The sequence below is a fragment of the Melopsittacus undulatus genome, chromosome 23 (genome assembly GCF_012275295.1).
Source record: "Melopsittacus undulatus isolate bMelUnd1 chromosome 23, bMelUnd1.mat.Z, whole genome shotgun sequence".
NCBI classification, from domain to species: Eukaryota; Metazoa; Chordata; class Aves; order Psittaciformes; family Psittaculidae; genus Melopsittacus; species Melopsittacus undulatus.
In genome coordinates this window covers 442,693-465,017 of record NC_047549.1, presented here as the reverse complement: position 1 = coordinate 465,017, position 22,325 = coordinate 442,693, and the positions used below count along the sequence as shown (strand labels likewise).

At 57.0% G+C, this 22,325-nt stretch overlaps 2 protein-coding genes across 2 annotated transcripts; both read left to right on the top strand.

The window, feature by feature from the left end:
* Nucleotides 1-44: 44 nt before the first annotated feature.
* On the top strand, nucleotides 45-4,727 carry WDR83OS (WD repeat domain 83 opposite strand). Its single transcript, XM_034072051.1, has 4 exons — nucleotides 45-186; nucleotides 777-882; nucleotides 3,182-3,279; nucleotides 4,598-4,727. The coding sequence occupies exons 1-4, from the start codon at nucleotides 152-154 to the stop codon at nucleotides 4,662-4,664; spliced, it is 306 nt and encodes a 101-aa protein (XP_033927942.1). The 5' UTR covers nucleotides 45-151; the 3' UTR covers nucleotides 4,665-4,727.
* A 2,106-nt stretch (nucleotides 4,728-6,833) lies between these two features.
* Nucleotides 6,834-21,337, top strand: LOC101880281 (lysosomal alpha-mannosidase). Its single transcript, XM_034071951.1, has 24 exons — nucleotides 6,834-6,927; nucleotides 7,798-7,900; nucleotides 8,525-8,698; nucleotides 9,654-9,847; nucleotides 11,815-11,947; nucleotides 13,392-13,534; nucleotides 14,481-14,597; nucleotides 15,375-15,457; nucleotides 16,520-16,640; nucleotides 17,110-17,188; nucleotides 17,249-17,358; nucleotides 17,449-17,556; nucleotides 17,634-17,750; nucleotides 17,824-18,018; nucleotides 18,102-18,199; nucleotides 18,271-18,394; nucleotides 18,467-18,585; nucleotides 18,660-18,761; nucleotides 18,830-18,917; nucleotides 19,000-19,080; nucleotides 19,558-19,794; nucleotides 20,456-20,605; nucleotides 21,012-21,114; nucleotides 21,193-21,337. Exons 1-24 carry the CDS (start codon nucleotides 6,862-6,864, stop codon nucleotides 21,312-21,314), a joined length of 2,967 nt encoding a protein of 988 aa, XP_033927842.1. The 5' UTR covers nucleotides 6,834-6,861; the 3' UTR covers nucleotides 21,315-21,337.
* The last annotated feature ends 988 nt before the right edge of the window (nucleotides 21,338-22,325 follow it).

The following is a 22,325-nucleotide window of genomic DNA, read 5'->3' as shown; positions in this document are numbered from 1 at the left end:
ACCAATAGGAACCGGAAGGAACCGGAAGGGAACCGAAAGGAACCAATAGGAACCAATAGGAACCAATAGGAACCAACAGGAACCGGAAGTAGCCGGAAGGAGCCAATAGGAACGCAGTGACCGGTTACTTCCGGAGGCGGAGACGGAGCCAATGGCGGATCCGAGGCGGACAGCGCGTGTGGCAAGGTGGGAACCGGAACCGGAAACCGGGAACCGGGACCGGAACCGGAACCGGGAACTGGGAACAGGAACCGGAACTGGGAACTGGGAATGGGGATGGGAATGGGACCAGTAAGGACCAGTAAGAACCAGTAAGGACCAGTAAGGACCAGTAAGAGCCAGTAAGGACCAGTAAGAACCAGTAAGGACCAGTAAGGACCAGTAAGAACCAGTAAGGACCAGTACTAACCAGTAAGAACCAGTAAGGACCAGTAAGAACCAGTAAGGACCAGTACTAACCAGTAAGAACCAGTAAGGACCAGTAAGGACCAGTAAGGACCAGTAAGGACCAGTAAGAACCAGTAAGGACCAGCAAGGACCTGTAAGGACCAGTACTAACCAGTAAGAACCAATAAGAACCAGTAAGGACCAGTAAGGACCAGTAAGAACCAGTACTAACCAGTAAGGACCAGTAAGGACCAGCAAGGACCAGTAAGGACCAGTAAGGACCAGTATGAACCAGTAAGAACCAGTAAGAACCAGTAAGGACCAGTAAGAACCAGTAAGGACCAGTACTAACCAGTTCAAACCAGTTCAAACCGGTTCTCTGACCACAGGTATAAGCCACCAGCAGCAGAGACCAACCCAGCCCTGGAGGACCCAACACCTGATTACATGAACCTGCTGGGGATGGTGTTCAGCATGTGCGGCCTGATGCTGAAGGTGAGGGAGCTGTGGGGCGCTATGGGGCTCTATGGGGCGCTATGGGGCACAGGGAGTGTGCTATGGGGCTCTATGGGGCTCTATGGGGCGCTATGGGGCACAGGGACTGTGCTATGGGGCACTATGGGGCACAGGGACTGTGCTATGGGGCACTATGGGGCACAGGGACTGTGCTATGGGGCACTATGGGGCGCTATGGGGTGATATGGGGCACAGGGAGTGTGCTATGGGGCACAGGGAGTGTGCTATGAGGCGCTATGGGGCACAGGGGTGTGCTATGGGGCACAGGGAGTGTGCTATGGGGCACAGGGAGTGTGCTATGGGGCACAGGGAGTGTGCTATGGGGCGCTATGGGGCACAGGGAGTGTGCTATGGGGCACAGGGGGTGTGCTATGGGGCGCTATGGGGCACAGGGAGTGTGCTATGGGGCACTATGGGGCACAGGGAGTGTGCTATGGGGCGCTATGGGGCACAGGGAGTGAGCTATGGGGCACAGGGAGTGAGCTATGGGGCACAGGGAGTGTGCTATGGGGCACTATGGGGCACAGGGAGTGTGCTATGGGGCACTATGGGGCACAGGGAGTGTGCTATGGGGCACAGACACCATATGTGGGGCTCTATGGGGACACAGACACCATATGTGGGGCGCTATGGGGCACAGACACCATATGTGGGGCACTATGGGGCACAGGCAGCGTGCCATGGGGTGCTATGGGGATACAGGGGTTGTGCCATGGGGTGCTATGGGGACACAGGGGTTGTGCCATGGGGTGCTATGGGGACACAGGGACCATATGTGGGCCACTATGGGGCACAGGGAGCATGCTATGGGGCACTATGGGGTACAGGGAGCGCACTATGGGGCGCTATGGGGCACTGGGACCGTGCTATGGGGCGCTATGGGGACACAGACACCATATGTGGGGCACTATGGGGCACAGGGAGCATGCTATGGGGCACAGGGAGCGCGCTATGGGGCTCTATGGGGCGCTATGGGGCACAGGGAGCATGCTATGGGGCGCTATGGGGCACAGGGAGCATGCTATGGGGTGCTATGGGGCGCTATGGGGCACTATGGGGACACAGGCACCATATGTGGGGCACTATGGGGCACTATGGGTCACTATGGGTCTCTATGGGTCTCTATGGGTCTCTATGGGTCTCTATGGGTCACTATGGGTCTCTATGGGTCTCTATGGGTCTCTATGGGTCACTATGGGGCACTATGGGTCACTATGGGTCTCTATGGGTCACTATGGGTCTCTATGGGTCTCTATGGGTCACTATGGGTCTCTATGGGGCACTATGGGTCTCTATGGGTCACTATGGGTCTCTATGGGTCTCTATGGGTCTCTATGGGGCTCTATGGGTCACTATGGGGCTCTATGGGTCTCTATGGGTCACTATGGGTCTCTATGGGTCTCTATGGGTCACTATGGGTCACTATGGGTCTCTATGGGTCACTATGGGTCTCTATGGGTCTCTATGGGTCACTATGGGTCTCTATGGGGCACTATGGGTCTCTATGGGGCTCTATGGGTCTCTATGGGTCTCTATGGGTCTCTATGGGTCTCTATGGGTCACTATGGGTCTCTATGGGGCACTATGGGTCTCTATGGGTCACTATGGGTCACTATGGGGCTCTATGGGTCTCTATGGGTCTCTATGGGTCACTATGGGTCACTATGGGTCACTATGGGACACTATGGGTCACTATGGGTCACTATGGGTCTCTATGGGTCTCTATGGGTCACTATGGGTCTCTATGGGGCACTATGGGGCTCTATGGGTCTCTATGGGTCACTATGGGTCACTATGGGTTTCTATGGGTCTCTATGGGGCTCTATGGGTCACTATGGGTCACTATGGGTCTCTATGGGTCTCTATGGGGCTCTATGGGGCGCTATGGGTCTCTATGGGTCTCTATGGGTCACTATGGGTCTCTATGGGTCTCTATGGGTCTCTATGGGTCACTATGGGTCACTATGGGTCTCTATGGGTCTCTATGGGTCTCTATGGGTCACTATGGGTCTCTATGGGTCTCTATGGGTCTCTATGGGTCACTATGGGTCACTATGGGGCACTATGGGTCACTATGGGTCACTATGGGTCACTATGGGTCTCTATGGGTCTCTATGGGTCTCTATGGGTCACTATGGGTCTCTATGGGTCTCTATGGGTCTCTATGGGTCTCTATGGGTCTCTATGGGTCACTATGGGTCACTATGGGTCACTATGGGTCACTATGGGGCTCTATGGGTCTCTATGGGTCTCTATGGGTCCCACTCCCCCCCTGCAGCTCAAGTGGTGTGCTTGGGTCGCCGTCTATTGCTCCTTCATCAGCTTTGCCAACTCCCGGAGCTCTGAGGACACCAAACAGATGATGAGCAGCTTCATGTGAGTCATGTGGGGCTATGGGGCTGGGGTTCTATGGGGCAGGACTGGGGGTCGCTATGGGGCAGGACTGGGGGTCGCTATGGGGCAGGCAACAGGTGCTATGGGGCAAGCACCAGGGGTGCGGTTCTATGGGGCAGGAGCTGGGGTCGCTATGGGGCAGGCACCAGAGTCCCTATGGGGCAGGACCTGGGGGTCCCTATGGGGCAGGCACCGGGGTCCCTATGGGGCAGGACTGGGGGTCTCTATGGGGCAGGACCAGGGTCCCTATGGGGCAGGACTGGGGGTCTCTATGGGGCAGGACTGGGGTCGCTATGGGGCAGGACTGGGGGTCGCTATGGGGCAGGACTGGGGGACCCTATGGGGCAGGCACCAGGGTCCCTATGGGGCAGGACTGGGGGTCCCTATGGGGCAGGCACCAGGAGTCCCTATGGGGCAGGCACTGGGTTCCCTATGGGGCAGGACCAGGGTCCCTATGGGGCAGGTACCAGGGGTCCCTATGGGGCAGGACCAGGGTCCCTATGGGGCAGGTACCAGGGGTCCCTATGGGGCAGGACTGGGGGTCGCTATGGGGCAGGCACCGGCGGTGTGTTCTCTATGGGGCAGGCACCGGGGATCCCTATGGGGCAGGACCAGGGTCCCTATGGGGCAGGTACCAGGGGGTCTCTATGGGGCAGGACCTGGGGTCCCTATGGGGCAGGCACCAGAGTCCCTATGGGGCAGGCACCAGGGGTCCCTATGGGGCAGGACTGGGGGTCGCTATGGGGCAGGCACCAGGGGTCCCTATGGGGCAGGCACTGGGGCTGCGGTCCCTATGGGGCTGTGGTTCTATGGGGCTGCGGTTCTATGGGGCTGCAGTTCTATGGGGCTGCAGTTCTATGAGGCTGTGGTTCTATGGGGCTGCGGTTCTATGGGGCTGTGGTTCTATGGGGCTGCGGTCCCTATGGGGCTGCGGTTCTATGGGGCTGTTGTTCTATGGGGCTGCGGTTCTATGGGGCTGCAGTTCTATGGGGCTATGATTCTATGGGGCTGCGGTTCTATGGGGCTGCGGTTCTATGGGGCTGTGGTTCTATGGGGCTGTGGTTCTATGGGGCTGTAGTTCTATGGGGCTGCGGTTCTATGGGGCTGCGGTTCTATGGGGCTGCGGTTCTATGGGGCTGTGTTTCTATGGGGCTGCAGTTCTATGGGGCTGCAGTTCTATGGGGCTGCGGTTCTATGGGGCTGTGGTTCTATGGGGCTGCGGTTCTATGGGGCTGTGGTTCTATGGGGCTGTGGTTCTATGGGGCAGGCACCTGACCCTTGCTGTTCCTCCCCATTGCAGGCTCTCCATATCAGCTGTGGTGATGTCCTATCTACAGAACCCACAGCCCATGTCCCCCCCATGGTGATGTCCTAATGCAGGACCCATAACCTATGGGACCCACAACCTGCAGACCCACATCCCATATCCCTATTGTAGGACCCACATCCCATATCCCACCTATGGGACCCACATCCCATATCCCACCTCAGACCCACATCCCATATCCCTATTGTAGGACCCACATCCCATATCCCCACATTGAGGACCCACATCCCATATCCCTATAGGCAGGACCCACATCCCATATCCCACCTATGGGACCCACATCCCATATCCCCCCCATAGTGATGGTTCAATAAAGGCGCTGCTCCACTTGTGGGGCTGGATCCTGCTTGGAATTGCTATGGGGCACAGGATAGGATCTATGGGGCACAGGATGGGATCTATGGGGCACAGGATGGGATCTATGGGGCACAGGGTGGGATCTATGGGGCACAGGATGGGATCTATGGGGCACAGGGTGGGATCTATGGGGCACAGAGTGGGATCTATGGGGCCCAGGGTGGGATCTATGGGGCCCAGGGTGGGATCTATGGGGCACAGAGTGGGATCTATGGGGCACAGGATGGGATCTATGGGGCACAGGGTGGGATCTATGGGGCACAGGGTGGGATCTATGGGGCACAGGATGGGATCTATGGGGCACAGGATGGGATCTATGGGGCACAGGATGGGATCTATGGGGCACAGGGTGGGATCTATGGGGCACAGGATGGATCTATGGGGCACAGGATGGATCTATGGGGCACAGGATGGGATCTATGGGGCACAGGGTGGGATCTATGGGGCACAGGATGGGATCTATGGGGCACAGGATGGGATCTATGGGGCACAGGATGGGATCTATGGGGCACAGGATGGATCTATGGGGCACAGGATGGGATCTATGGGGCACAGGGTGGGATCTATGGGGCACAGGATGGATCTATGGGGCACAGGGTGGGATCTATGGGGCACGGGATGGGATCTATGGGGCATAGGATGGGATCTATGGGGCACGGGATGGGATCTATGGGGCATAGGATGGATCTATGGGGCACAGGATGGGATCTATGGGGCACAGGGTGGGATCTATGGGGCACAGGGTGGGATCTATGGGGCACAGGATGGATCTATGGGGCACAGTATGGATCTATGGGGCACAGGATGGATCTATGGGGCACAGGGTGGGATCTATGGGGCACAGGATGGGATCTATGGGGCACAGGGTGGGATCTATGGGGCACAGGATGGGATCTATGGGGCACAGGATGGATTATGGGGCACGGGATGGATCTATCGGGCACAGGGTGGGATCTATGGGGCCCAGGATGGATCTATGGGGCACAGGGTGGGATCTATGGGGCACAGGATGGATCTATAGGGCACAGGATGGGATCTATGGGGCACAGGGTGGGATCTATGGGGCACAGGGTGGGATCTATGGGGCACAGGGTGGGATCTATGGGGCACAGGGTGGGATCTATGGGGCACAGGATGGATCTATGGGGCACAGGGTGGGATCTATGGGGCACAGGATGGATCTATAGGGCACAGGATGGGATCTATGGGGCACAGGGTGGGATCTATGGGGCACAGGGTGGGATCTATGGGGCACAGGGTGGGATCTATGGGGCACAGGATGGATCTATGGGGCACAGGATGGATCTATGGGGCACAGGATGGGATCTATGGGGCACAGGATGGATCTATCGGGCACAGGGTGGGATCTATGGGGCCCAGGATGGATCTATGGGGCACAGGGTGGGATCTATGGGGCACAGGATGGATCTATGGGGCACAGGATGGATCTATGGGGCACAGGATGGGATCTATGGGGCACAGGATGGGATCTATGGGGCACAGGATGGGGTCAGAGCCCTGCTCTGGGTACCCCATTGATGGTGGCAGCTTCTCGCCGTCCTATTGGAGGAGCGCGCTGCCCTTCACTCCCTCTCCACCAATCACAGCTCACCGAGGGTTGGCTCTCGGCAGCGGCCGCATGTGATTGGTTACTGGCGTTGCCAGGGGGCGGTGCTAACCCCCCCCCCCCCCCGAGGAGGGGCTCTTCTCATTGGCTCACGGCCGCTACGTCCCCGCCCACCTTGTGGGCGTGTCCTGGCTCTGTTGGCCCCGCCCCCTTGCCGGTCATTGGCTGCGCTGTCACAGTGGGAGGGGCATCTGCTCCCGTCCCCCCCCTCGGGTCATGTGGACCGTTGGTCACCTGACCGCCCGGGAGCGCCATGGCTGCGCCCGTGGTGGTGGTGCCGTTAATGCTGTTGGGGTCGGTCCTGGGCTGTGGGTACAGGGTAAGAACTGGGATGGGAATGGGAATGGGAATGGGAACTGGGAATGGGAATGGGAATGGGAACTGGGAATGGGAACTGGGAATGGGAATGGGAATGGGAATGGGAACTGGGAATGGGAATGGGAATGGGAACTGGGAATGGGAATGGGAATGGGAATGGGAATGGGAACTGGGAATGGGAATGGGAATGGGAATGGGAATGGGAACTCGGAATGGGAACGGGAATGGGAACTGGGAATGGGAATGGGAACTGGGAATGGGAATGGGAACGGGATGGGAACTGGGAATGGGAACTGGGAATGGGAACTGGGAATGGGAATGGGAACTGGGAATGGGAATGGGAATGGGAACTGGGAATGGGAATGGGAACTGGGAATGGGAACTGGGAATGGGAATGGGAATGGGAACGGGAACTGGGAATGGGAATGGGAATGGGAATGGGAATGGGAACTCGGAATGGGAACGGGAATGGGAACTGGGAATGGGAATGGGAACTGGGAATGGGAATGGGAATGGGAACTGGGAATGGGAATGGGAATGGGAACTGGGAACGGGAATGGGAACTGGGAATGGGAATGGGAATGGGAATGGGAACTGGGAACGGGAATGGGAACTGGGAATGGGAATGGGAATGGGAATGGGAATGGGAACTGGGAACGGGAATGGGAACTGGGAATGGGAACTGGGAATGGGAATGGGAACGGGAATGGGAATGGGAACTGGGAACTGGGAATGGGAACTGGGAATGGGAACTGGGAACTGGGAATGGGAACTGGGAACGGGAATGGGAATGGGAACGGGAACAGGAAGGGGGGGGGGTCAGGCCCCGCCGCTGTGGGCACAGCCCCATAGAGGTTCCCCTTGTCCCCAGTCCTGCCCCACAACCAGCCCCGACCTCCTCAACGTTCACCTCGTGCCCCACACCCATGATGATGTGGGGTGGCTGAAGACTGTGGAGCAGTACTTCTATGGGGGTGGGTCCTGCTGCCATGGGGGGGGCGCTATGGGGTGGGGGTCATGTCTATGGGGCCTCTATGGGGGTGGAAGTGACGTCTATGGGGCCTCTATGGGGGTGGAAGTGACGTCTATGGGGCCACCATAGGGGTGGGAGTAACGTCCATGGGGCCACTATAGGGATGGTGATGTCCCAAAGGTCACTATGGGGGTGGAAGTGACATCTATGGGGCCTCTATGGGGGTGGAAGTGACGTCTATGGGGCCACTATGGGGGCGGAAGTGACGTCTATGGGGCCCCCATAGGGCCAGTGCTGACATCCCCACAGCCACCATAGGGCTGAATCCCTTTGTGTTCCCCATCCCATTATATACCCTGGTTATCATGTCCCCTAATGTCCATCACCCCCATCCCTTCCATACCATAACCCCCCCCCTCCATACCCCATGTGTCCTATGTCCGTCCCCATGTCCGGTACTGGTCTCTGTACTGGTTGAACTGGTGCTCAGCCCTCTCCATACCCCATATGTCCTATGTCTGCCCCCCCAGTACATACTGGACTCGGTACTGGTTGAACTGGTGGCTCAGCCCCCTCCATACTCCATATGTCCTATGTCTGTCCCCATATGTCCTATGTCCCCCAGTACATAACGATGTGCAGCACGCTGGGGTCCAGTACATCCTGGACTCGGTACTGGTTGAACTGGTGGCTCAGCCCTCCCGACGCTTCATCTATGCGGAGGTGGCTTTTCTGCAGCGCTGGTGGCGGATGCAGGATGAGGCCACAAGGAGCATCCTAAGGCAGCTGGTGCAGGAGGGTATGGGGTATATGGGGCACATATGGGGTTATGGGGCTATGGGGCATATATGGGGTTATGGGGTACATGGGGCTATGGGGCACATATGGGGTTATGGGGTACATGGGGCTATGGGGCACATATGGAGTTATGGGGTACATGGGGCTATGGGGCACATATGGGGTTATGGGGCTATGGGGCACATATGGAGTTATGGGGTACATGGGGCTATGGGGCACATATGGGGTTATGGGGTACATGGGGCTATGGGGCACATATGGGGTTATGGGGTATATGGGGCTATGGGGCACATATGGGGTTATGGGGTATATGGGGCTATGGGGCATATATGGGGTTATGGGGTACATGGGGCTATGGGGCACATATGGGGTTATGGGGTACATGGGGCTATGGGGCATATATGGGGTTGGGAGGTACCCAGGTTATGGGGTATATGGGGCACATATGGGGTTGGGGGGGTACCCAGGGTATGGAGGACATGGGGCTATGGGGCACATATGGGGTTGGGGGGTACCCAGGGTGTGGGTACATGGGGCTATGGGGCACATATGGGGTTGGGGGGTACCCAGGGTATGGGGTACATGGGGCTATGGGGCACATATGGGGTTGGGGTGTCATGGGGGCACATAGGGACATTTGCATTGGTGGGGGGGGATGAGGAACCTGGGGGGGGGGGGGGGGACCCCAATGGACTTGTGGTGCTGCCCCTGTCCCCCTCTCCATGCCCCTTACCCCAATACCCATTACCCAATACCCCATTACCCCAATACCCATTACCCCAATACCCCAATACCCGTTACCCCAATACCCCAATACCCATTACCCAATACCCCATTACCCCAATACCCATTACCCCAATACCCCAATACCCGTTACCCCAATACCCCAATACCCATTACCCCAATACCCCATTACCCATCACCCCATTACCCCCATCCCACCTCCCCCCCCACAGGTCGCCTGGAGCTGGTCGGGGGGGGCTGGACCATGGCGGACGAGGCCGTCACCCATTACAGTTCTGTACTGGAGCAACTGGGACTGGGCCTGGGGTTCCTGTACCGGGAACTGGGAGGCTGTGGGACCCCACGTGTGGCCTGGCAGATAGACCCGTTCGGGCACTCGCGGCACAGCGCGGCTGCCTTCGCGCAGGTGGGACCCTGAACCCCAATACTGACCCTATATGGGGTACACGGATCTATGCACCCCAATACTGACCCCATATGGGTACCCCACACTGTGTACCCCAATACTGACCCTATATGGGTACCCCACACTGTGTACCCCAATACTGACCCTATATGGGTACCCCACACTGTGTACCCCAATACTGACCCCATATGGGTACCCCACACTGTGTACCCCAATACTGACCCTATATGGGTACCCCACACTGTGTACCCCAATACTGACCCTATATGGGTACCCCACACTGTGTACCCCAATACTGAGCCCATATGGGGTACACAGGTCTGTGTACCCCAATACTGATCCTATATGGGTACCCCACACTGTGTACCCCAATACTGACCCCATATGGGTACCCCACACTGTGTACCCCAATACTGACCCTATGTGGGTACCCCACACTGTGTACCCCAATACTGACCCCATATGGGGTACACAGCTCTGAGCACACCAATACTGACCCCATGTGGGTACCCCACACTGTGCACCCCAATACTGACCCTATATGGGGCTCTGAGCACTGTGGACCCCAATACTGACCCTATGTGGGTACCCCCCACTGTGTACCCCAATACTGACCCCATATGGGTACCCCACACTGTGCACCCCAATACTGACCCTATATGGGTACCCCCCACTGTGTACCCCAATACTGACCCTATAGGGGTACCCCACACTGTGTACCCCAATACTGACCCTATGTGGGTACCCCACACTGTGCACCCCAATACTGACCCTATATGGGTACCCCACACTGTGCACCCCAATACTGACCCCATTGTGGGGTACCCCCCACTGTGTACCCCAATACCTGATCCTATGTGGGGTACATGGCTCTGACCACTGTGCACCCCAATACTGACCCCATATGGGTACCCCCCTCTGAGCACCCCAATACTGACCCTATGTGGGGTACACAGCTCTGAGCACCCCAATACCTGATCCCAGTGTGGGGTACATGGCTCTGAGCAATCCCAATACTGACCCCATATGGGTACCCCCCTCTGAGCACACCAATAGCTGATCCCATTGTGGGGTACACAGCTCTGAGCACCCCAATACCTGAGCCCATGTGGGGTACCCCACACTGTGTACCCCAATACTGACCCCATTGTGGGGTACACAGGTCTGAGCACTGTGTACCCCAATACCTGACCCCATATGGGGTACACAGGTCTGAGTACCCCAATACTGATCCCAATGTGGGGTACACAGCTCTGAGCACCCCACTACCTGATCCCATATGGGGTACCCGGATCTGAGCACCCCAGTACCTGACCCCATGTGGGGTACCCCCATTTAACACCCCAATACATGATCCCAATGTGGGGTACCCCCCTCTGACCCCTGTGCACCCCAATACCTGACCCCATATGAGGTACCCCCCTCTGAGCACCCCAATACCTGATCCCATATGGGGTACACAGCTCTGAGCACCCCAATACCTGACCCCATATGGGGTACATGGCTCTGAGCACCCCAATACTGATCCCATGTGGGGTACACAGCTCTGAGCACTGCACACCCCAATACCTGATCCTATATGGGGCTCTGACCACTGTGTACCCCAATACTGAGCCCATATGGGGTACACAGCTCTGAGCACCCCAATACCTGATCCCCATGTGGGGTACCCCCCCCTGACCACTCCAATACCTGACCCCATAGGGGTACCCCCCTGACCCCTGTGCACCCCAATACCTGACCCCATATGAGGTATGCCCCTGACCCCTGTGTACCCCAATACCTGATCCCCATGTGGGGCTCTGACCACCCCAATACCTGATGCCGTATGGGTACCCCCCCCTGACCACTCTGTACCCCAATACCTGACCCCATATGTGGTACCTGGCTCTGTGTACCCCCATACCTGACCCCATGTGGGTACCCCCCGTGCACCCCCATACCTGACCCCATATGTCCCCCCCCAGCTGGGTTACGATGGGCTGTTCCTGGGCCGCATTGACCACCAGGACAAGGCCCAACGGGAGCAGAGCAGGAACATGGAGATGATCTGGAGGGGGAGTGGGAACCTGCAGAGCTCTGGCTCTGACCTCTTCACTGGTGAGACCCCAATGTCCTATAGGGTCCTATAGGGTCCTGTTGCTGTGACCCCATAACCCCATATCCCTATTGCTGTGACCCCATAACCTCATATCCCTATTGCTGTGACCCCATAACCCTATTGCTGTGACCCCATAACCCCATATCCCTATTGCTGTGACCCCATAACCCCATAACCCTATTGCTGTGACCCCATAACCCCATATCCCTATTGCTGTGACCCCATATCCCTATTGCTGTGACCCCATATCCCTATTGCTGTGACCCCATAACCACATAACCCCATTCCTGTGTCCCCATCCTACCCCTCCCATCCCTACATCCCCAACTCTCATATCCCCATATCCCAGTTCCAGCTCTCCCATTCCTATATCCTCATCCTATCTCTCCCATCCCTACATCCCCCCCCAAACTCTCCTATCCCATATCCCCATTCCTATGTCCCATCCCATCCCTCCCATCTGTATGTCTGCATCCCAGCTCTCCTGTCCCCATATCCCCCTTCCTATATCCTTGTCCTATCCCTCCCACCCCTACATCCCCATCCCAATTCCTGTCCGCACATCCCCATTCCACCTCTCCCATTCCTATATCCTCATCCTATCCCTCCCATCCCTACATCCCCATCCCAGCTCTCCTGCCCCTATATCCCTATTCCTATATCCTCGTCCTATCCCTCCCATCCCTATATCCCCATCCCATATCCCCATCCCACCTCTCCCCTATATCCCATCCCATTACTGCTCCCCCCGTCCCCCTCCCCCACTGATAAGGGGTGTCCATCCCCCCTCCCCCACTGATAAGGGGTGTCCATCCCCATCCCCCTCCCCCACTGATAAGGGGTGTCCATCCCCCTCCCCCACTGATAAGGGGTGTCCATCCCCCTCCCCCACTGATAAGGGGTGTCCATCCCCTCCCCCACTGATAAGGGGTGTCCATCCCCATCCCCCTCCCCCACTGATAAGGGGTGTCCATCCCCATCCCCTCCCCCACTGATAAGGGGTGTCCATGCCCCTCCCCCACTGATAAGGGGTGTCCATCCCCATCCCCCACTGATAAGGGGTGTCCATCCCCCCTCCCCCACTGATAAGGGGTGTCCATCCCCATCCCCCACTGATAAGGGGTGTCCATCCCCCATCCCCCACTGATAAGGGGTGTCCATCCCCCATCCCCCACTGATAAGGGGTGTCCATCCCCCATCCCCCACTGATAAGGGGTGTCCATCCCCTCCCCCACTGATAAGGGGTGTCCATCCCCATCCCCTCCCCCACTGATAAGGGGTGTCCATCCCCTCCCCCACTGATAAGGGGTGTCCATCCCCCTCCCCCACTGATAAGGGGTGTCCATCCCCATCCCCCACTGATAAGGGGTGTCCATCCCCCCTCCCCCACTGATAAGGGGTGTCCATCCCCATCCCCCACTGATAAGGGGTGTCCCCCCCCAGGCATCCTGCCCAACATGTACAACCCCCCAACTGGTTTCTGCTGGGACCAGTTGTGCTCTGACCCCCCCATAGTGGATGGGGACAGTGAGGAGAACAATGTGGGCTCCATAGTGTCCTCATTCCTGGACACTGCCAACAAGCAGGTGGGGAATGGGGTCATCCTATGGGGTATCCTATGGGATATAGGGTAATCCTGTGGGATTTGGGGGGTATCCTATGGGATTTAGGGGGTATCCTATGGGATATAGGGTAATCCTATGGGATATGGGGGTATCCTATGGGGTTAGAGGGGTATCCTATGGGATTTGGGGGGTATCCTATGGGATATGGGGGGTATCCTATGGGATATGGGGGGTATCCAATGGGATTAGGGGGGTATCCTATGGGATATGGGGGGTATCCTATGGGATATGGGGGGTATCCTATGGGATTACGGGGTATCCTATGGGATATAGGGTAATCCTATGGGATTTGGGGGTATCCCATGGGATATGGGGGGTATCCTATGGGATATGGGGTAATCCTATGGGATATAGGGTAATCCTATGGGATTTGGGGGGTATCCTATGGGATATGGGGGGTATACAATGGGATTTCGGGGGTATCCTATGGGATATGGGGGGTATGCTACGGGATTAGGGGGGTATCCTATAGGATTTGGGGGGTATCCTATGGATTTGAGGGGTATCCTATGGGATTTGGGGGTATCCTATGGGATTAGGGGGTATCCTATGGGATTTGGGGGGTATCCTATGGGATTAGGGGGGTATCCTATGGGATTATGGGGGTATCCTATGGGATATAGGGTAATCCCATGGGATATGGGGTAATCCTATGGGATATGAGGGGTATCCTATGGGATATGGGGGGTATCCTATGGCATATAGGGGGTATCCTATGGCATATAGGGGGTATCCTATGGCATATGGGGGGTATCCTATGGGATTTGGGGGTATCCTATGGGATATGGGGGGTATCCTATGGGGTTAGGGGGTATCCTATGGGATTTGAGGGGTATCCTATGGGATTTGGGGGGTATCCAATGGGATATGGGTGTTCCTGCCCCCTCTCTGTGCCCATCCCCCCCAGGCCAAGCACTATCGCACCAACCACATCATCATGACCATGGGATCTGATTTCCACTATGAGAATGCAAATCTGTGGTTCAAGAACATGGACAAACTCATTGCACATGTCAATGCTCAGGTATGGGGTGACCTGCATGACCCTAACCCATAACCCTAACCCTAACCCTAACCCTAACCCTAACCCCTAACCCTAACCCCTAACCCTAATGTGAATGCTCAGGTATAGGGTAACCTACATGACCTTAACCCTAACCCTAATGGGGTCAGCATCCATGACCCTAACCCTAACCCCTAACCCTAATGGGGTCAGCATCCATAACCCATTGTCCCTATAGCCCCATAACCCTAACCCATAACCCTAACACTAACCCTATATAACCCTAACCCAAACCCTAACCCCTAACCCAAACCCTAACCCCTAACCCTAACCCTAACCCCTAACCCTAACGTAACCCTAATGTAACCCTAACCCTAACCTAACCCTAACCCTAACCTAACCCTATATAACCCTAACCCAAACCCTAACCCTAACCCCTAACCCTAACCTAACCCTATATAACCCTAACCCTAACCTAACCCTAACCCTAACCTAACCCTAACCCTAACCTAACCCTATATAACCCTAACCCTAATGGTTAATGCCCAGGTATGGGGCACCCTACATGTCCCTGCTCTTTGACAACGTCCCTATATCCCCCTAACCCTAACCCCTAACCCTAACCCTCATTACCCATGTTAATGCCCAGGTATGGGGTAACCTACGTGACGCTGCTCTGTGCTGTTGTCCCTATATACCCTAACCCTAACCCTAACCCATAACCCTAACCCTATATCCCCCTAACCCTATATCCCCCTAACCCTAACCCTAACCCTAACCCATCCCTTCCATTCCCAGCAATCCAATGGCAGCCGTGTCCATGTCCTCTATTCCACCCCATCCTGCTACCTATGGGAGCTGCACCAGTCCAACCTCTCCTGGTGAGGCTGTGGGGTGACTGGGAACACTGGGATGGGTATGGGATTGGAATGGGATTGGTATGGGATTGGAATGGGATTGGAATGGGATTGGTATGGGATTGGTATGGGATTGGAATGGGATTGGTATGGGATTGGTATGGGATTGGTATGGGATTGGAATGGGATTGGTATGGGATTGGTATGGGATTGGTATGGGATGGGTATGGGATTGGTGTGGGATTGGTATGGGATTGGTATGGGATTGGTATGGGATTGGTGTGGGATTGGTGTGGGATTGGAATGGGATTGGAATGGGATTGGAATGGGATTGGAATGGGATTGGTATGGGATTGGTATAGGATTGGTATGGGATTGGTGTGGGATTGGTATGGGATTGGAATGGGATTGGTGTGGGATTGGTATAGGATTGGTATGGGATTGGTATGGGATTGGTGTGGGATTGGAGTGGGATTGATATGGGATTGGAATGGGATTGGTGTGGGATTGGTGTGGGATTGGAATGGGATTGGAATGGGATTGGTATGGGATTGGTATGGGATTGGTGTGGGATTGGTATGGGATTGGTATGGGATTGGTGTGGGATTGGTGTGGGATGGGTATGGGATTGGTATGGGATGGGTATGGGATTGGTGTGGGATTGGTGTGGGATGGGTATGGGATTGGTATGGGATTGGTGTGGGATTGGTATGGGATTGGTGTGGGATTGGTGTGGGATGGGTATGGGATTGGTATGGGATGGGTATGGGATTGGTGTGGGATTGGTATGGGATTGGTATGGGATTGGAATGGGATTGGAATGGGATTGGAATGGGATTGGTATGGGATTGGAATGGGATTGGTATGGGATTGGTATGGGATTGGTATGGGGTTGGTATGGGATGGGTATGGGATTGGTGTGGGATTGGTATGGGATTGGTATGGGATTGGTATGGGATTGGTGTGGGATTGGAATGGGATTGGTATGGGATTGGAATGGGATTGGTATGGGATTGGTATGGGATTGGTGTGGGATTGATATGGGATGGGTATGGGATACATGGATACAGCCTGGATCCCATCCAGGCCCCTGAAGCTGGATGACTTCTTCCCATACTCGGATGGGCCCCACCAGTTCTGGACTGGTTTCTACACCAGTCGCCCAGCACTGAAGCTCTATGAGAGGCTGAGCAACAACTTCCTGCAGGTGGGAATGGGGCTGCTCCCATCACACACATGGGATGGGATGGGATGGAAGGGACCTTAAAGCTCATCCAGGTCCTATATCCATGGACACATCCATAGGGAAGGTTGTTCCAAGCCCTGTCCCACATGGATGGTTCATCCCAACCTTCTGTCTTCAACCCATTCCCATCCCCAGTCCCATTCCCATTCCCATTCCCATTCCCACCTCCAGTCCCATTCCCATCCCCAGTCCCATTCCCACCTCCAGTCTCCCATTCCCATCTCCAGTCCCATTCCCATCCCCAGTCCCATTCCCATCCCCAGTCCCATTCCCATCTCCAGTCCCATTCCCATCCCCAGTCCCATTCCCATCCCCAGTCCCATTCCCATCTCCAGTCTCCCATTCCCATCTCCATTCCCATTCCCATCTCTCCCACCCCATATACCCCAGTCCTGTCCCCCCCACCTCACCCCCTCCATCCACCCCATAGATCTGCAGCCAACTGGAGGCACTGGCAGGACCAGCAGCACATGATGGACCCTATGGGCATGGGGACAGCTCAATGCTCCGTAAGTAATGGGATGGGGGGACCCCAAACCCCCTTTGCACCCCATTAATGTCCCCTATAGGTGAAGCTGTGGCTGTTGCTCAGCACCACGATGCTGTCACCGGCACCGAGAAGCAGCATGTGGCCAATGACTATGCCAAGCAGTTGGCAATGGGGTGGGAGAGGTGTCAGGTATGGCCCCATTGATGGGGTTGGGGTGTGGATGGGACCCTGACCCCTGTTTGGGGTCCCATATATGGAACCCATATACACCTTTACCAGCTGCTGGTGTCCAATGCCCTGTCCAGCCTCATGGGCACCAAAGAGACCTTCACCTTCTGCAACAGCCTCAACATCAGCGTGTGCCCATTGACTGAGGCCTCCAGTCAGGTACTGGTTGTACTGGGATGGTCTGGGGGGGTCAATGGGGCCGGACGGGGCTCACACCCTTGTCCCTGTGTCCCCAGTTCATTGTCATCCTATACAACCCATTGGGGCGCCGGGTGTCCTACCCCATCCGTCTGCCTGTCAATGGGGTGTCCTACAGCGTCACAGACCCCCATGGGCAGCCTGTACCCAGTGAGGTGAGCCCAGACCCCATATGTGTGTGTCCCCATTGTCCCTATATCCCCCTCTCACCCTGTACCCCGTTCCCAGGTTGTCCCAGTGTCCATCACCACCCATGGGCTGTATGGGAACAGTGTTGGGGCCCTACAGGAGCTGTTGTTTGAAGCCTCAGCACCCCCTGTGGGGTTCAGCACCTTCACAGTGACACAGTCACCCCATAGGGACCCCAATGTCCACCCCATCCAGCCCCCGGCGCAGCCACAGCCATGGGACATCCGCAACGAGGCAGGTGACGTTGTACCAGTTCAACCAGTGCTGCGGTAACTGGGGGAACTGGTGTTGAAGCTGTTGCCATCCCAACCCTACAGCATCTCCGGGTGTTGTTTGACCCCCTCACTGGGCACATGAAGGAGATCCAGAACCTGGCCAAGAACATCTCATTGCCTGTATCCCAGAGCTTCTACTGGTGAGTACTGGTGGGCACTGGTGGGATCCATCCTATGGGATCTGCCCCCATCACCCCCCATCCCATCCCAGGTACAATGCCAGCATTGGGAACGATGAGAGCCCCCAAGCTTCCGGAGCCTACATCTTCCGTCCCAATAGCTCCGATCCCATTCCCATCTCTGGCTCCCAGCGGATCCATACATCCCTTGTGAAGGTACCAGCCTTTGGGGTGCCCTCGGTTATGGGGTGCCCCATACGGTGCTGATGCCCCATTGGGCCCCCATAGAACTCACTGGTGCAGGAGCTGCATCAAACCTTCTCCTCGTGGTGCTCCCAAGTGGTGAGGCTCTATATGGGGCAGCCCTATGTGGAGCTGGAGTGGACTGTGGGGCCCATCCCTGTGGGGTGAGTGAGGCACATGGGGGCTCCGGATATGGGGGGGCTATGGGGACCCCCCCAAACCCCATTGCTCCCCATAGGGATGGATGGGGCAAGGAGATCATCAGCCGCTTCCAGACCCCATTGCAGACTCGAGGCAGGTTCTACACTGACTCCAATGGGCGCCAGATGATGGAGCGAAGGTTGGACCCCCACATTGTGCCCCCCATGTCCCCCCCGGCCCCATAACCAACCTGTGCCCCATAACCAGGCGTGACCATCGCCCCACATGGAACCTGAGCCAGACGGAGCCTGTGGCAGGGAACTACTACCCCGTTACCAGCCGCATCTTCATTAGGGTACCAGCATCTATGGGGCAATGGGGCTGAGACCTGGATGGAGCTCATCACACATATGGGGTCTCCTCTCCCTGCCCCATAGGACGAGAAGATCCAACTGACAGTGCTCACGGATCGATCCCAAGGAGGCAGCAGCATCTTCGATGGATCCATGGAGCTCATGGTATGGACTGGGATGGTCATGGACTGGGATGGTCATGGGGATGGACTGGGATGGTCATGGTGATGGACTGGGTGTCATGGTGATGGACTGGGATGGTCATGGTGATGGACTGGGATGGTCATGGGGATGGACTGGGATGGTCATGGGGACGGACTGGGATGGTCATGGTGATGGACTGGGATGCTCATGGTGATGGACTGGGATGGTCATGGTGATGGACTGGGATGGTCGTGGGGATGGACTGGGATGGTCATGGGGATGGACTGGGTGTCATGGTGATGGACTGGGATGGGCATGGGGATGGACTGGGATGGTCATGGGGATGGACTGGGTGTCATGGGGATGGACTGGGTGTCATGGTGATGGACTGGGTGTCATGGTGATGGACCGGGTGTCATGGTGACGGACCGGGTGTCATGGTGACAGACCGGGTGTCCATGGGTACCGGTGATACCATAACCCTCCATCCCCCTCCAGGTCCATCGGCGCCTGTTGTACGATGACAACCGTGGGGTGGGGGAGCCGCTGCTGGAGCAGGATGGGGACCACCGGGGTCTGGTTGTTCGGGGTCACCATGTCCTACTGTTGGATACGGTGTCGGATGCGGCTGACGGGCACCGGCTCCGGGCACAGGAGCTGTTCATGGCACCGTACCCGGTGCTGGCACCAGGGGGGGGGGCTCCATACCGGCCTCAGCAGGGAGGCCTGAGGGAGGTGAGGATGGGGGTATGTGGGGTGGGGGGTATATGGGGTGGGGGTATATGGGGTAGGGGGGGTATATGGGGTAGGAAGTACATGGGGTAAGGGGGGTATATGGGGTGGGGGGTATATGGGGTGGGGGGTATATGGGGTAAGGGGGGTATATGGGGTAGGAGGTATATGGGGTGGGGGTTATATGGGGTAAGGGGGGTATATGGGGTGGGGGGTATATGGGGTAGGGGGGGTATATGGGGTGGGGGGGGTATATGGGGGGGGTATATGGGGTAGGGGGGTATATGGGGTGGGGGGGTATATGGGGTAAGGGGGGTATATGGGGTAGGGTACATGGGGCAAGGGGGGTACATGGGGGGTCCATGTGGGGGTACATGGGGGGTACATGTGATGCGGGGGGGGTACATGGGGGGGGTACATAAGGGGGTACATGGGGTAGGGGGGGGTACATGGGGGGTACATGTGATGCAGGGGGGGGTACATGGGGGGTACATGTGATGCAGGGGGGGGTACATGGGGGGGTACATGTGGGGGTACATGGGGGGTACATGTGATGCAGGGGGGGGTACATGGGGGGGTACATGTGGGGGTACATGGGGGGTACATGGGGGGGGGTACATGTGATGCAGGATGCATCTCCCATCCCTCACTGTCCCCATCCCAGTTCTCAGCCCTGCGCCGGGAGCTGCCTCCCAACATCCACCTCCTGACATTGGCCCCCCGGGATAATGGGACCCTCCTGCTGCGCCTGGAGCACCAGTTTGAGACTGGGGAGAGCAGGAACAACTCCCAGCCTGTCACCATTGACCTACTGGTGAGCCCTGACCCCCCATCCCCATCCCATCCCCCATCCCATCCCCATCCCATCCCCATCCCATCCCCATCCCATCCCCATCCCATCCCATCCCCATCCCATCCCCATCCCATCCCCATCCCCATCCCATCCCCATCCCATCCCCATCCCATCCCCATCCCATTCCCATCCCATCCCATCCCCATCCCCATCCCATCCCCATCCCATCCCCATCCCATCCCCATCCCCATCCCATCCCCATCCCATCCCATCCCCATCCCATCCCATCCCCATCCCATCCCCATCCCATCCCCATCCCATCCCCATCCCCATCCCATCCCCATCCCATTCCCATTCCCATCCCCATCCCATCCCCATCCCATTCCCATCCCATCACTTCCATGTCTGATCCCATTCCCATTCCCAGGACCTGTTCTCAGCCTTCACCATCACCTCAGTGCAGGAGATGAACTTAGGGGGGTTTCAGCCCCTTGATGCCATCTCCCGTCTGGTCTGGACCCCAACCACAGGTATAGGGTCAGGTCCATAGGGGGGGTACATGGGGGGGGGGCAGCATCTTCCCTTTACCCCTTCCCACCTCCCCATAGGTCCATCCCAGTCCAAACCAGTGACCAAACTGGACCCTCGGCGGGTGACACTGCAGCCTATGGACATCAGGACGTTCCTGGTGCATTATGAGGGGCCTGGAGCAGCTCATGGGGGGCTCTGAGCATCCTTGGGGGGGTTTGGGGGGGTCTCTGTTCTGTGTCCCCCCCATACATGCATTAAAACCAGACCAGTTCCTCATGTGTTTAATGGGGGCAGGAGGTAGGGTCGGGTATGGGGGGGGCAATGGGGGGCTCCCCCTCCTGCACACAGGGTACCCAGTAATACCCACCCCAGTAATACCCATCCCAGTGATACCCATCCCAGTGATACCCATCCCAGTAATACCCACCCCAGTAATACCCATCCCAGTGATACCCATCCCAGTAATACCCATCCCAGTAATACCCATCCCAGTAATACCCATCCCAGTAATACCCATCCCAGTAATACCCATCCCAGTGATACCCATCCCAGTAATACCCATCCCTGCCCCATATGGGGCTGCCCCACACTCACCCAGCAGCGCAGGATGTCCCATAGCACAGCTGGGGGCGCATCCGTCTTCACTGCAGTCCTACAGGCATGGGATAGGGACACGCGGTACCCGGCGTGCAGCAGGGCTGAGCTATGGGGATATGGGGTGGGGGGGACACAGGTGGGGTTATGGGGGGGGGTTTGGGGTCAGGGATGGGGATGGGGGGGTGGGATGAGGTTATGGGGCATTGGGATGGGGTTGAATGGACAGGATAAGGTTTGGGGTTAGGGTTAGAGAGCTCCCCAGTGTCCCGACCAAGGTCCAGGGCTACGAGAAACTCTTTGCTATGGTGAGAGAGGCCTCCCAGTGCTCCCAGTACATCCCAGTGCTCCCAGTAACCCCTCCCAGTACTCCCAGTGCTCCCAGCTCACCCGCTCCCATTGCTCCCAGTTCACCCCTCCCATTACTCCCAGTTCCCCCCCTCCCATTACTCCCATTACTCCCAGTCCCCCCTCCCATTGCTCCCAGTCCCCCCTCCCATTACTCCCAGTTCACCCCTCCCATTACTCCCAGTTCACCCCTCCCATTACTCCCAGTTCACCCCTCCCATTACTCCCAGTTCACCCCTCCCATTACTCCCAGTTCACTCCCTCCCAT

Excerpts from the sequence above, each read along its gene's own strand:
- LOC101880281 (XM_034071951.1), top strand. The coding sequence starts at position 6,862 with ATGGCTGCGCCCGTGGTGGTGGTGCCGTTAATGCTGTTGGGGTCGGTC. Across the intron at positions 17,189-17,248 it reads TGGGGACAGCTCAATGCTCC|GTGAAGCTGTGGCTGTTGCT; the intron begins GTAAGTAATGGG and ends TGTCCCCTATAG. Across the intron at positions 17,751-17,823 it reads GGCAGCCTGTACCCAGTGAG|GTTGTCCCAGTGTCCATCAC; the intron begins GTGAGCCCAGAC and ends CCCCGTTCCCAG.
- WDR83OS (XM_034072051.1), top strand. The coding sequence starts at position 152 with ATGGCGGATCCGAGGCGGACAGCGCGTGTGGCAAG. Across the intron at positions 187-776 it reads CGGACAGCGCGTGTGGCAAG|GTATAAGCCACCAGCAGCAG; the intron begins GTGGGAACCGGA and ends CTCTGACCACAG. Across the intron at positions 883-3,181 it reads TGTGCGGCCTGATGCTGAAG|CTCAAGTGGTGTGCTTGGGT; the intron begins GTGAGGGAGCTG and ends CCCCCCCTGCAG.